The 12,513-nt window shown below is 39.0% G+C and overlaps 1 protein-coding gene across 1 annotated transcript in view; it reads right to left on the bottom strand.

Moving 5' to 3' along the window:
* Positions 1-10,911, bottom strand: part of LOC149281547 (xylosyltransferase 2-like) — a 31,054-nt gene extending 20,143 nt beyond the window's left edge. Inside the window, exons 1-5 of the mRNA XM_089499130.1 lie at positions 10,783-10,911; positions 6,678-7,092; positions 1,704-1,879; positions 1,380-1,582; positions 1,211-1,291 (exon numbers count right to left, since the gene is read on the bottom strand). Of these exons, the coding sequence (XP_089355256.1) occupies positions 1,211-1,291; positions 1,380-1,582; positions 1,704-1,879; positions 6,678-7,092; positions 10,783-10,911 (1,004 nt within the window). The remainder of the gene's footprint in view (positions 1-1,210; positions 1,292-1,379; positions 1,583-1,703; positions 1,880-6,677; positions 7,093-10,782) is intronic.
* Positions 10,912-12,513: the final 1,602 nt, after the last annotated feature.

The raw sequence follows: 12,513 nt of genomic DNA, 5'->3' as shown, positions 1-12,513 counted from the left end.
TTTTATGCTGATGACTGAGGGTTAATTTAATTAATTTAATAAAGTTAACTGTAGGTGCACTTATAGGTAAAGGGGGGCAAACTCAGGGGAATCTAAATCCTGGGGGCAGTGTGAACATTATTAATGTATTTATTTATAAAAGTATGGTATCAGTAATATTCTCTTAATGATTCGAATCTCTGTAAGATTCGGATCCTTGTAAGATTCAAATCATTTGAATCTTCGGATCATTCGACTCTTTGAACGACTCTCTGACTCTGAGTCATCGTTCCTGTGTGAATTAATGAGCTGTAACCTGACCCCAGAGTCTGTGTCTGAGTGCTCTGCAGATGACTCACAGCTCTAGGATCAGGTTACAGCTGCATGATTCACAGACTGAACCGCTACAAATGAATCGTTCAGTCTAGTGAACCGATTCATCCGGATCACTAAAAAGAACCGGATCAAATGAACGATTCGTTCATGATCCGGACATCACTACTAGTCTAGTCTCCAGACCTATTGTACAAGACATGGCTAAACAATATGCATTGTATTTAAGCATTCTGATTGTGTTCATTAGACTTGTGCAAACGGACCAAAAACCTTTTAGACATTTTTGTTTTTGCTTTTGGTCCATTTGCTATTGGACAACAAATTTTGTTTGCCTTTGGTTCAGATGAAATTCAAAGGGCTTTTTCCATTCTGAAACAATATTTGTTGTCACTCACCCTCACAACGTCTCCCTAACTTCTCTGCCGACTGCTTCCATCTCGCTGTCTCCTTTTCTGCAGATGTACTTCTTTTCCTCTTTTTCTTCTGTCTTTGTCTGCTTCTCCCCGGTATCAGCTCCATTAACAAGGCCTTCTGTAAAAGGGTAAAGCTATGCCAGGCTGACCCTGGAGCACACGTTAATGTTCCGCCATTCTACGGATGTACTCCAAGAAGCCAGAAAAAAGAAGCATTTCCGCACCTCTTGAAATACTTCTGCAAAAAAGCGGAGCCACGAGGAAAAAGTTCACCAAGGCTCTATCCTTTTGCAGAAGTGCCCTGTGAGGCCTGGTTAATGGAGCCAATTCTATGGAGAAGCGGACAAAGAAATTAAAATAAATAAATAAAAAAATCCTTTTTTGAATTTTTCATGTATAAAAATGACTGAGTGAATGGGATTATTTTGCCTCTGCCCAACTGAGTTTGACACACTTGAGATGATGCCCACTTTCCCACATACCTAGCATTGTCACGACCATGAGACTTCAAAAAATTCTTCTCTCTGTATTTAGACAGGAACTGTATCAGTTCATTATTAGTCCTGGGAAAAGAAAATTAAGAAAAGAAGGAGTCACACATACGCATACTAGCAATTTTTCAGATGGCTTCATTGAGTAATAAGTACTCACCTGGTGGGATAGTCAGTGGCACTCAAGTTAATGAAAAAGTCCCAGGGCCAATCAGTCATTTGTAGCAAATCTTGCATGCTGCGCAAGTACATTGTCAACAAGCTTGCACCACCCCAGATCGTCGTCATGCGCCACTGTGTAATACGTACATTTGTGTACCTCTGTGCCAAATCTGTTACTTTACTATGCATGTAACTGGATCGCTGCATGAAAAAAGTGGGGATAAGTAACAAATATTAAAAAAAAAAAATTATGTAACCTTGTGTTACTGATTTTTTTTGAAAAAATATATTTTTTAGTATTATTGTGACCATATTCGTATACCTGATCCACATGGATGTAATAAAAGTGATCCTTATGGTATATGGCTTTAATTAGGCGTTTTAGTTGTCTCACAGGTCTGCCATGTACAACAAGCATGTATGCTACACGTACAGGCTTTTCAGCCCGTGGAGCCCGTGCTTCCGACTCTTGCCACTGTAGACCTGAGCTAATTTTTCCTTAGAAAGGGAAGAAAAGTGATAATTTAATCTGATCATTTTGTCTAAGGTAACACATTCACTCCATCCAGAAACATCTTTACATGAAACAAATGACAGATCATTTTAAAATTTTTCTGTAATTTTCTCTCTCTCGTTTAGTGTATCCACACAAGTTTCATATATATATATATATAAAAACATTTTTTTTCCCAGAACAAGAAGGGCATTCTTTAGATACTATTTTTTTTTTTTTTAATACATTTGAAATTATTTGTTGAAAAAATCTTTTACTCATCCACAAAAGGTAATGAAAAAAACTTGCTAAAATGCTTCTACTACTTGTCCTGAGTTTAGAAATAACAAATGTTTTTTGCGAGTTATAGGGCAATAAGTACAAGTAGCATTTTGCTATTTCAAAATCATTCTGGTAATCCTGTTTCCTTGGCCAACTTCAAAGATGTCCCAAATAGGACAATTTAATTTATATAGAAACACAGAAAGTGAGGGCAGATGAGAACCATTTGGCCCATCTAGTCTGTCCAACCTCTGAATAATTTCTTTAGTCCCTGGCCTTATCCTATATCTAGCTTAGCCTTATGGCTATCCCATGCTTGCTTAAATGTCTTCACTGTATTAACACCTACCACTTCTGCTGGAATGCTATTCCATGCACCCACTACCCTTTCAGTAAAGTAATATTTCCTGATGTTAACTTTAAACCTTTGCCCTCCTCAGCTTATGGTAGTATTTCTCCTTTTAAATAAACTTATTTTATCATGTTGATTCCCTTTAGCCCCTTCAATACCAGGGGTTTTTGGTACCTCATGTCCCAGAGCAATTTTGCCATATTTCAGTTCAGCGACCATTCTCCTTTCCTGCGAATAGTGTACCCATGTAAACTATATATTGTGTTTTCAAGGAGAGAGCGCTTTCTTTTGATACCATAGTTGGATGATTAGCTGAAACTGTAGAATTTTTGTTTTTTTTTTATTATTATAATTTTTTTCCCCCAGAACAAGAAGGGCATTCTTTAAATACTATTTTTTTTTTATAAAATTTTAAATTATTATTTTTTTACTCATCCACAAAAGGTAATGAAAAAAAACTTGCTAAAAAGCTTCTACTACTTGTCCCTGCAAGAAGTGCTGGACATACCGGTACGTCCATAGGGGACAGAAGGGGTTAAGTATTTAAATGTTTCTATCATATCCACCCCTGTTTTTTTCCAGGCTATATATATGTTAAGACCCTTTAACCATTCCTGGTAAATTTTATCCTGTAATCCATGAACCATTTTAGTAGCCCTTCTCTGAACTTTCTCCAACATATTTATATCCTTCTGGAGATTTGGTCTCCAGTACTGTACAACAAAACTCCAAGTGAGGTCTCACCAGTGCTTTGTACAATGGCATAAGCACTTCCCTCTTTGTACTGCTAATACCTCTCCCTATACAACCAAGCATTCCCTGATCACCCCTAAATCCCTTTCCTCACATGTTGAGGTTAGGACAGATTGTAAGCTTGCGAGCAGGGCTCTCTCCACCTAATGTAACAGTTTGTCTTAGTCTGTCAATTCTTGTCTTGTCATACCCCTTGAATATATGTATTGTATTAAACTGTTGACGCCTTATAAATAAAAGATAATAATATCAAACATTCTATACTCTGTCCTTGGGTATTTATGCCCTAGATGCATTACTTTGCATTTATCCACATTAAATGCCAGTTGCCACAGCTCTGACCGTTTTTCCAGTTTACCTATATCATTTGTCATTCGGCTTATCCCTCCAGGAACATCAATCCTGTTACAAATGTTTGTGTCAGCAAAAAGACATACCTTTCCATCAAGACCTTCTGGGCTTCCAGGCAGACCACCAGCAGCAGAGCCCCGTACAAAACGGGAATTAACCCCTAAATGCCGCGATCATTGAAGGGGTTAACGCTGTACTGTCGCTCTCATGGAGCGATCAGGCAGCTGGAGGGTGTTGGGTCAGGTCACCAAACTTGTGTGGGGACCCAATCAACACACAACCCCCTTCCCTGAAGCTGCCTGTGGCAGCTGAAAACACGATTGCTGGTTTTGCAGCAACCGCGTTTTCAGCCTACAGGATCACTCCGTGGGAGTGATCTCAGGCTCGGGGGCGGGCTCTGAGTGGCTGTGCTGTCTGCCCAGACTCCTGGGCAGACAGCAGCAGCAGCGCCCCTGTGTGGTGACTCAGCCTCTTACATCCACAATTTTTTCTGGATGTAAGAGGCTGACAAAGCCTAGGCACCAGGACAAAATTCTCTGTCGCCATGGCGACCTGGGATTTGTCGAGCCCTGCCTTAAATAAATCCGTTAACGGTTTTGCTAGCTCACCACCAAGCTCTTTTATTAACTTGAGGTGTATCCCATCAGGCCCCACTGACTTATTTGTCTTTACCTTAGACAACTTAAGTAGAACCTTGATTAACTCACATGTATCAAATGACTCAGTCTTTTTTCCTGAGGTCCCTTTCCTTCATTTTCATTTGTAAAAACTGAACAGAAATATATATTGAGGCAGTCAGCAAGACCTTTATCCTCTTCTACATACCTTCCTTTTGTTTCAAGGTATCGTACTGGTATTTTAACACTTTGCATGCCCTAATTTTACTACCAGCCTTTGTCAAATCTTGTAGTAGTAATTTATCATTTTTTCACACAAATTGTTCTTCGGGTATAAATTTACGTCTCCTTGTATATGTCACAGTCGAACAACACCCAATATGTGTTCAGCGACATCTACTGAGTACAGCGATACTACCCATGCATTGGTTTCTCAGGTCATTTGGAAGCTAAAAGGCCACATTTGGGGCATGTGCAATTCAGTTTTTCAACTTAGAATTTTGACATCTGGTCTTTCTGTCCCATATCTTATCTGGGACATCTTTGAAGCCAGCCAATTCAATTTATCCCAATTTACACCCCAGGGCATTTCAAATAGTGGTGTTTTAACACTTTCCATTCTACCACCAGCCTTTGCTAAAGTTTGTGGTAGTAATTGCTTTTTGTGGGTTTTTTCAAATTTTACAGCTCCTGGTATATGTCACAGCAAGAAGACACCCCAATATGTGTTTAGCAATATCATCTGAGTACAGTGATACCATAGGGTTGCCTGGTTGGGATGTGTGAATTACTTTTTTCCTTTCAACATGTGGTCAGTCTGCACCCATGTCCTATTTGGGACGTCTTTGGCCAATTCAATTTGCCCCATCAAACCATACATTTGGTTTTAAGCTAGACACCCCATGGGCATTTTAAATGCTAGTATTTTAACTCTTCCATGCCATGATTTTTGGGAAGATAAAGTGCTAATTTTAGCACTTGCACAAAATTGGTTTGTTATATTTGTGGAGTTTATTATTTTACATTTAGTTGGAACTGGATTGTTACCCTGTTAAATGTTTGGTTTGTTTTTTTAAACTATTATATATATATATATATATATATATATATATTTCTAATCATGGTTGAACGCAGTATCTGAGCCCAGAGTTCTCAGGAGAGTCAAGAGAGTCCCTCTTGGAAACTTGTTTATTGTTTTTTTAACAGAGCGGTCACATTTCTGTGTTGTGGAATACTGCTATCGAGGTATTTCAGTAACACAAGTTTAGGAGGCACTAAGCTCTTAAATCAGGCATCTGCAACCATATTGTATATGGCAGACTTGACAACCTGGAGAGGGGCCACCTAGGGCCCTTAGTGCAGATTTTCTGGTGTTGCTGAATGTCTTTACATTGGTGCATTAGAGCAACACTATTTAATGCCATGACGTGGCAGGAGCCTGGCATGTCATTGGCTGTTAAGGGGTTAATATCTGTACCAACAGCAAATGTTAAATATTAACATTTTCTATAGTAGTGAATGTACACTGATAAACAAACTGATCATGGAAGTGTTGAACCCAGCCCAGGGACTACGAAGAGAATGCCTTGGGAATGTGTGGCTCCAACACCTCTATGCAAGCGTGAGCACACATACCTTTACAGTAAAACTGATAACGTACGTGACAGAAGCTGTCAGGAATATAAAAGTTGGGCTAAGAGAAAACATTTTCTTTTCAAATAAAGGACATCATAGAAGCAAATTCTTCCACTGGTGTCTGGGGGAAAAATAAAAAATTAGGAATAAATACCCTTTCATTAGTCAAGGGGAAAAATGCTAGTCATCAGCAAAGCATGTTTTAGCCCACTCTTTAAAGTGGGGGTGTGGCCTATAATTGGGGTTTAGCACAGGAATGCGCAATTTGTATCGCCCAACGCCTGGGACATGCAATTCCGGGCACCAGGCAGGCAGCAGGGTTAGGATACAGATCCCCCGCAGCGCTGCAGAGGAACTGGATCCTACTCTCCCCAGCAGCTGGTGGACGTGTATTGCACACACCGCTGGCCCTGCTAGACACCTGGAGTCTGCATTGGTAAGTCGAGGGGGGGGGGTAGAGTGGCATGTCTATAAGTAAGGTGCATTAAAATGGCTATTGGTTTTCTGGTTGTATGTAATATATGTTGGCTAACTGCATACTAGATACCAAAAATTTTAAAATACAGTATGTTTGGTAGAATACAGTTTTACTATTCCACTGATGTGTATTTTTTCTAAAAAATATAAAGTTTTCTTTAAAAAAAAGCACCTAACTTTTAGGGTGCTGCCTATAATCGAGCCAATACGGTATATATATATTTTTTTTTTACGAAGCAAAGTTGAAGAACAACCCCAATGGCACATTTGTAGTAATTTGGAGGCTATTCGTACAGCCAGTAGTCTTAATCATTCCACTGCATTGATTGTCACTACCTGTCAGTTGACAGTTTCTTGGTACTCTTTGTGGCATAAGTTGCCCTGCCTGGTGCAGACATACCACATCTGCAATCTCCTTCTGACAGTGTCTCGAGCTGGCTCGTGCAAGAGCTGAGAGGGCATCCTTGCCAGTGATTTCACACTTTGGAGTAAACCTATGGCCAGCTGTGCCAGGTGCACCTTCTACACTGCCAGGATCTCCTTCTCTAGTCATGTTGAGCCAGGCCTCCGGGTTTACATTAACTTGTCGATTCCATGGAAGTCTTGTGGCATTTCTTAATGCTTTAGTTCTCACATTGCTTCTTCGTTCTCCTTTTACCTTCCATTTCCCAAATTTGTGCCCTGCTGAACTATCAGGGTCTTTGGAAAGCCCTGTCTTGTCTGGACTAAGATTTCTTCTTAGAAGTGAATTCTGCAATAAAACCAAGAAAATACTGCAATAAAGCTGTACAGACTCCCCTCAGTATATAAACACATATAATAGAAAGACAACTGTATCTTATATATACACACACACACAAACTTGATATATGGAAACAGAGCTTGACAGCAGATAAGAACAATTTGGCCCATCAAATCTACACATTTTCTTGCTGTAAATACTGACATTTTAGAAGTTACAGTCCTGCTGTAGCAGAATGCCTTGTTAATTATATAATGAATAAAAAATATACTTAGCCTAGAAGCATACAACTTGAGTTGGCAAATGTATCGATATTCCAAAATATCTCCTTTTACATTTTTAAACATCACCATGGGCACACAAAGAGAAAACACTTTCCCTAGGTTAAATCAATAAAGTTGTTAACAATAAAGATGTTATCAGACTCTTCCATAGAAATGTTATCTTCAAAAACAATTGATATCCTCAAGAGACATACGCTCATTGGACGCTTTATTAGGTACACCTTGCTAGTACCAGGTTGGACCTCCTTTTGCCTTCACTCTTAGTGGCATACTTTCTACAAGGTGCTGAAAACATTCAGTTGGTACTAAGGGGCCCAAAGTGTGCCAAGCAAATTTCCCCCACACCATTATACCACCACCTGAACCGTTGACACAAGGCAGGATGGATCCATTCTTTCATGTTGTTTACGCCAAAGTCTGACACTGCCGTCTGAATGTCGAAGCTGGAATCGAGACTCAACAGACCAGGCAATGTTCATCCAGTCTTCTATTGTCCAATTTTGGTGAGCCTGTGCGAATTGTAGCCTGTTTCCTATTCTTAGCTGACAAGTGCGGCACAAAGTGTGGTCTTCTGCTGCTGTAGCCCATCTGCTTCAAGTTTCGACATGTTGTGCGTTCAGAGATGGTATTCTGCATCCCTTGGTAGCAATGAGTGGTTATTTGAGTTACTGTTGCTTTTCTGTCATCTCGAATCCGGCTGTCCATTCTCCTCTGTCATTCACTGGATATTTTCTTTTTCGGACGATTCTTTGTAAACCCTAGAGATGGTTGTGCTTGAAAATCCCGATAGATCAGCAGTTTCTGAAATACTCAGACCAGCCCGTCTGGCACCAACAACCATGACACATTCAAAGTCATATAAATCCCGTTTCTTCTACATTCTGTTTCTCAGTTTGAACGCCAGCAAGTTGTCTTGACCACGTCTGCATGCCTAAATGCATTGAGTTTCTGCCATGTGATTGGCTGATTAGCTATTTGTGTTAACAAGCAATGGAACAGGTGTACCTAATAAAGTGGCCAGTGAGTGTATAGAGAACAAAAAAGAAACATAGCGTGGTGTTGTTAAGATAAGATAAATGTGTAATATTAGGTTAGATGGACTCTTGCCTTAGGGGCAGTGGGTTGCTCCTTTCTATCTGGTTTAGCACTCTGTTCCTCCCTAGTATGTGTGGTTCCCTTCTATTATTTGACAGGTGTGTGTGGGGATGGGGTTTCTTAATCAAAGACACTCCCATCTATACGCAATCCAAGAGAAGGTGGCACAGAGCAAAAATTCAGAGCAGAGCGGCACAATTTTACGTGCTTTTTATGGATGGAAAGACAACCAGGGAAGCTGCAAATATATTTCATTATATTTTAAATTTAACAATAAAGTAAAATGCACAATAAATGTAATGCACTTGAATCAAACCCAAAACACCCCTGCTGTAGGTAACAGAACATTGTCCAGGACGTGTTGTCCATTATATTTATATAGCTCTCCTTTAAAGGCAAGATATAAAACACATATATATATAGATCTCCTTTAAAGGCAAAATATATTGCCTTCAAAAGGAGAGCTATATAAATATAAGGGACAATTGTAATCTCTAACCTACCATAACGTTTCAAAAGTAATCAAATTTTATTTGATATCTATTAACCATAAACAGACTAATTAAGATCGAATCACACCACACTAAACAGAATAGTATAAAAGGTAAGGAAGTTACCTCCCACTGAAAGCACCTTGAAGAAGCTAAACCTGCTCCGTTTGCTACAGCTAAGGTCACGGCTCCGGTGAATTCAAAGTGCCTGACATTGGGGGACCCTGCAGAAAGCTTTTTTTTTTAGCATTATAAACAAATGTTCACATGGACATATAGATCCATCTAATCTTATATTACACATTTATCTTTATATAATATATATAATAAAAAATGTTTGTTCTCTATATGTTTGTTTCTTGCTGATATCAATTGGTTTTTAAGGTGCCATTTAATATCTTTGTTAACAACTTGATAGACCATGGTATTTTTGTTTACCTATTGATATGTTCTTTAAATTGTGCACACACAGTAAGACGTGTGGGGTTGTTTTGCAGTACCATGATAATATTCTTGTGGTGGATAGGGGTACTTTTATACGAGTGTTACCCACCAACACATAAGTGTGCTTATACACACCTTCCATAAGTTTTTGTTTTTTAGCATGTCATTATTCTCACCAACAGGCTTTCTGGTAATTTAACTAAGCACAGTGGTAGTTAAAGAGAATGTCCCATTAAACATTTTTCTTTAAGCATTACATTCTGTGCTGTAAACATTTTTACTTCACATGGTTCCAATAAACTTCTGATTATCACTGTAGGTAGAGGTTCCCTTTTCAAGCACTGCATCATCATGATTAATTAGTGTGATGCTAATAAAGTCATTTTCCCATAAACATAAATTAATTCTTAATGATTTAAAGAAGCACGCCAACCTAATTGTTATGCTAAATGTGTGCTGCATTTTACTTCATGCAAATCAGTGCAGCCGTTTTATGGTTTAGTTTCTCCAACATCCTATTTACCTCCTATCAAGGGAACAGCCTTCATTCTTTATGTTATTATTCTATGGTTGTAAAAAAAACAGTAATGTAATACTTGTCGCAAAAAAAATAACTAGTAAGTAGTAGTAATTTCTTCCTAAGTTTCATGCATTCTCACCTACCACTGGTATTTTAGTAGCTAGTTCTTGTGACTTGGAAGCCTCAAGCACAGCACAATTTGGGTAACATGGTGCAAAATATGTTAATGGCTATTAAACGCATCTTTAAATGGGAGCCCTTTCCTGACATTTACTGATATCACTATAAAATGTAGGATTTAGGAACTGTGACAGATTTGCTTTTAACCCCATGTTTGTAATAATAAATTAGTGTGAATGTCTCTTTAAGACACTACTTGACATATTTTAGACCTGCCTAGGAAGTGTTAACTATGCCATTGAATTCTGCAACAGTCACATCATGGATGGAAGGCAATTAGGGAAGGGTGCATTTTGGATAATCAGCTACCCTCACCCCCAAGACTTTGAAAGGTGACATCACATATATCATATGCATTAAATAGGAGTGGAGTGTCCCTTCAAACGTTAACATATACACAGTTTGAAACGCAAATAACTACGATAATTGCTGATACGCAAGATGTGCAGGTCTATTCCATTAGGGACAATACTATCTAAGCGTTTTTGAAAGTTTTTTGTATGTAATTTATTTCAAACCTGATACATCCGACGTTGTTTTATTGTCAATCACTGGAACATTTTCCTTTATCTTATCTCAAACGTCAACAGGCTCAATCACAACTTTGCAGACACTTTCACCTTTGACATCTTGCCTAATTATTTAATTTTAAATCATATCAATTTCAAATGTTTAGCTTCCTTACTTCTTCCGCTTCCTCGAGGCCGCTGAAACTCCAGACAACCAGGCCCTGTACAAATAGCAAAACGAGTGCAGATCCTGTCACCAATTTGTAATGACGGCCAAGCTTCAGCAACTTAGAACTGGATGCCATATTCCCAGTGCAAAAGACAGTACACCGTTTACTGAAGCATGACCATGTACGATACAAAAAAAAAAATCTACGTTCGTGCCAGACCGGGTAACTGTGACGATTGCTGCTTCTTGCCCGAATCAAAGATGGCTGTTGTTCCTACAAACTTAGTGACGTTTTACAAGAGCAGCCATATACTTCCGGTGGAAACTAGCTTCCTCGTTCCAGGGCGATTCGTGAAGCCTTTCCTAAATTCTGAAGGAGTTTTCGACTGTGATATTATCCAATTTGGTCAACAATTCCACTTCCAATTAGTGTTAAATCTTGTAAATATTGGGCGAATATTGTCTACATTATTTTTTCAGCGACTGAATATGTACAAGGATAAATAACTTAAAAAAGCCTTATTAATTACTTAATGTATGTAAATAAGCGCCGGTAGATGGCGTCAATGTTAGTCCTCGGAAGGTAGGGACGAGACCGAATATATTCACCGGTAGATTATACTGTGTAAGTGTAGCAAAATAAGGATATAAAAATAGTTAGCACGTGGTTAGTGTGGTCTCGTGAAAGTAGAAGTTGGAAGCGTATTTGTTATTTATGAAAATGAGAATACTCTATTCTAAAATACCCCTGTTATTGAAACGTGCCGAAGGAAAATCAATTTTCGTGTTTACAAGGAGGTTCGCTAAGCGGTATTTACATACAGAAGAGGCAGCTGTGTATATCCATGTAAGTAGTTTTTGTTTGTTTTTGTCTTTGACCGTTAAAAAACGTGACAATAGCTAGATTAACCCCTTAAGGACAATGGGCGGTCCCTAAACCCATTGAAAACAATGCATTTTGAGGTTAAGGGGTTAAATATGTTATTTGGCATTTGTAATCATGATATTCCACCCATAATGTGGAATTATAGCCATATTCTTATCAGAAACAGGTCAAATGTGTGGCATATGTAAGTGATATTCCACCGAAACTCCCCATGTAGAAAAGTTATAACCATATATTGTTTTCAGAAAAAGCATGTTACCCCCCCATAAAACCCATATTTAACCCCTTAATGACAAAGCCCGTACATGTACGGGCTCAAAATGCATTGTTTTCAATGGGTTTAGGGACCTCCCATTGTCCTTAAGGGGTTAAAAAAAATCTATTCCCAGTTTCCAATCAAAACAGGTAAAATGTTTACCAGCGAATAAACTTCAATACAGTTTCTTTTTCTAGTAGTATTTCCTATTTAACAGACCGTTTGAAAGACCTGTGCCCAGAGCTTGTCGGCTGTCCCGTCAATGTCGGACAAAGCTAGTATGTAGTCAGGAAAACGTCTCGTTTCGCTCTCAGCTATTTAGTTCTAGGAATGAGGCAGAAGAGTAGTGGTATGAAGCATGCCTCACTAGTTATTTGAGTTATCTATCGGGGTATAGATAGATGCATGCCCCTTCCCTAGCCCAAGTTTTAACTCTGATGTTCGTTGACAACAAATTTCATTATCCATTAGTTGCAGCAGCTCCTACTTACAGTTCCTCCCTGCAGTCACTGCCCATTGACCCACCCAATTTCTTCTTCCAGTCCCTCCCTGCAGTCACTGCCGATTGGCTGCAAGGAGGGACATAGAGAAAGGGG

This window comes from Sceloporus occidentalis, unplaced genomic scaffold (assembly GCF_023333645.1).
Source record: "Sceloporus occidentalis isolate IW3139 unplaced genomic scaffold, rSceOcc1.0.p SCAF_130, whole genome shotgun sequence".
Lineage (NCBI taxonomy): Eukaryota > Metazoa > Chordata > Lepidosauria > Squamata > Phrynosomatidae > Sceloporus > Sceloporus occidentalis.
This window is presented reverse-complemented; position numbering and strand designations above follow the sequence as displayed.